A 2,196-nucleotide genomic window follows, 5' to 3' on the forward strand; every position below is an offset into this window, starting at 1 on the left:
GGTGAGTGCACGTTAAGGTTCACTGCTAACGTGCGGACCCCACTGCAATGACGAGGAAGAAGAAGATCCAGAAGTGCGCACCCCACTGCAATGACGAGGAAGAAGAAGATCCAGAAGCATGAAGTTCGAGAGGTTAATGAAGAGGCCTCTACCATTCTTCACACAGTGTTATCTCGCCCGAAGAATCAGCATCAGTTGCGAAATTTGACATCCATTAATGTCGATGAAGCTCGTGTGTCGTCGGTGAACATCTCACCATTTCCGTCGCATCCAAGCAATGGACCTCCTTCCCCACACACTCAGGAAGCTATTGCGGCCTATCATAAGGCGATTAACTTCACTCCTATCTAGCCCATGGAAACCCAGATGGAACCACTGCAGATTCCAAGATCTTTGGAGGAGGTGCAAGGGAGAGGTGTTTTGGGTGGTGCTGCGCTTGAGAAGGTACGTGAAATGATGAAAACTGTTAACGTTGTTCTGGGTTTGAGAAATGGTATGGAAACCCTTGGTGAGGGTGGTGTCATCTCCACCCAGGAAACAGAGCATACCCGAAATGTTGAGCAGGATGAAGGAGAAGGGGTGCAGCCTCAACAATCTCAAGCAGGTGGTAATGGTGTGCCAAAACAACCTTGGGTAAGTTTGTTTAAACCCAAACCCCTTACTTCTAAAGGTGTCTCTCTTTCATTCATTGCTCCTACTGTGTGTGATGGTTCCCCTGTTGCTATGCTTGAACAAGCTAATTTAGATGAAATGTCAGTAATATGGGAATCTCCAGTCATTATGTATATGGTGGGGGATAGACCTTCGATTGGGGCTGTTATTAGGTTTGTTGAGAAGGATTGGAATATTGTTTCAAAACCCCAGGTGCTGCTTCATGAGGAGGGCTATTTTGTTATCAAATTTGCCTCTAAGAAAGAAAGAGACTCAATCTTGATGGCTGGACCTCATTCTTTCTTTGGTAAACCAGTAATTGTTAAGCCCTGGTCACCAGAGTTTAATTTTCAGGCTGAAGTGTTAAGAGTGGGGCCAATTTGGGTCAGATTCCCTAATCTTCCTTTAAACTGTTGGGGAGCTGGATCTTTGAGTAGAATAGGAAGTTTGCTTGGTGTGCCTCTCTTTGCTGATGAGTGTACCACTTGTCAGCAGAGAATTTCTTTTGCTCGAATACTTATTGAAATAGATGTCACAAAGAGCTTGCCTAGAAATGTCATGCTAAAGGATCCAACTGGTAAGACCTTCAAGCAACAGGTAGACTATGATTGGTTGCCACCATTCTGCCCTACTTGCAAGATGATAGGACATGTTTGTGGCAAAGATAAGAAGAACACTGCTAGACTTGTTCCTGCTGCTCATGCTCAGAAGAAGGTGCAAAAAGTTTGGGTTCCAAAGCAGGTGGTTGTTGTTGAAGAACCTAAGCAGGCTAGTGAGTCTGTGAATGTCATGGTGGAAGATGAGACTAGTAATGAGATGGATACTTCTATGGACTCGGTCATTACTCCAAAAGCTCCTATTCAAGATGATGGATGGAGGGTAGTATCAAGAAGAAGAAAGGTGACTAGCAGTCCTGTGCATAACACTGGTTTGGCTCAGGTTGGATATGCTGGTGAAGATGGTGGTGAAATAGGGGCTCCTTCACATATTCCACCATGAATATTTGCACTTGGAATGTGAGGGGGATGATGACCCCAGCAAAATAGGGGAAATAAAGAAGTTCCTAGCTGAGAATAAAGTAGTTGTAGTGGCTTTAATTGAAACTAAAATAAAAGAGGGAAACTGTAATAAGCTACTGAAGAAGTTTGGTTCTGTATGGCAGTGGGATTTCAACTATTATCACTCACCTAGGGGGAGAATTTGGCTAGGGTGGAAACATGCTGTGGTGACAGTGCAGATTCTGCAGAAAACTGAGCAGATGATACACACTTTTGTTGCAGCAAAAAGTGGGCAATTTAGTGCTTTTTTCACTCCAGTTTATGGCTTGCATACAATTGATACTAGGAAATCTCTCTGGAATGATGTGAGGGCTCTTAGTTTTGTGATTACAACTCCATGGCTGATTATGGGTGATTTTAATTCCATTCTTAACTCTGATGACAGACTTAATGGTAGTATTGTTTCTGCCACTGAAACTAGAGATTTTGAAGATTGTATTGATGTTGCTGCTTTGGCTGAATTGAAAACTTGTGGTCATTTCTATTC

The 2,196-nt window shown here is 43.4% G+C and overlaps 1 protein-coding gene across 1 annotated transcript; it reads left to right on the forward strand.

Moving 5' to 3' along the window:
- Positions 1 to 354: 354 nt before the first annotated feature.
- Positions 355 to 1,650, forward strand: LOC110802635 (uncharacterized). The gene has a single exon (XM_022008074.2). The coding sequence runs from the start codon at positions 355 to 357 to the stop codon at positions 1,648 to 1,650; it is 1,296 nt and encodes a 431-aa protein (XP_021863766.2).
- Positions 1,651 to 2,196: the final 546 nt, after the last annotated feature.

This window comes from Spinacia oleracea, chromosome 4 (assembly GCF_020520425.1).
Source record: "Spinacia oleracea cultivar Varoflay chromosome 4, BTI_SOV_V1, whole genome shotgun sequence".
Taxonomy (NCBI): domain Eukaryota; kingdom Viridiplantae; phylum Streptophyta; class Magnoliopsida; order Caryophyllales; family Amaranthaceae; genus Spinacia; species Spinacia oleracea.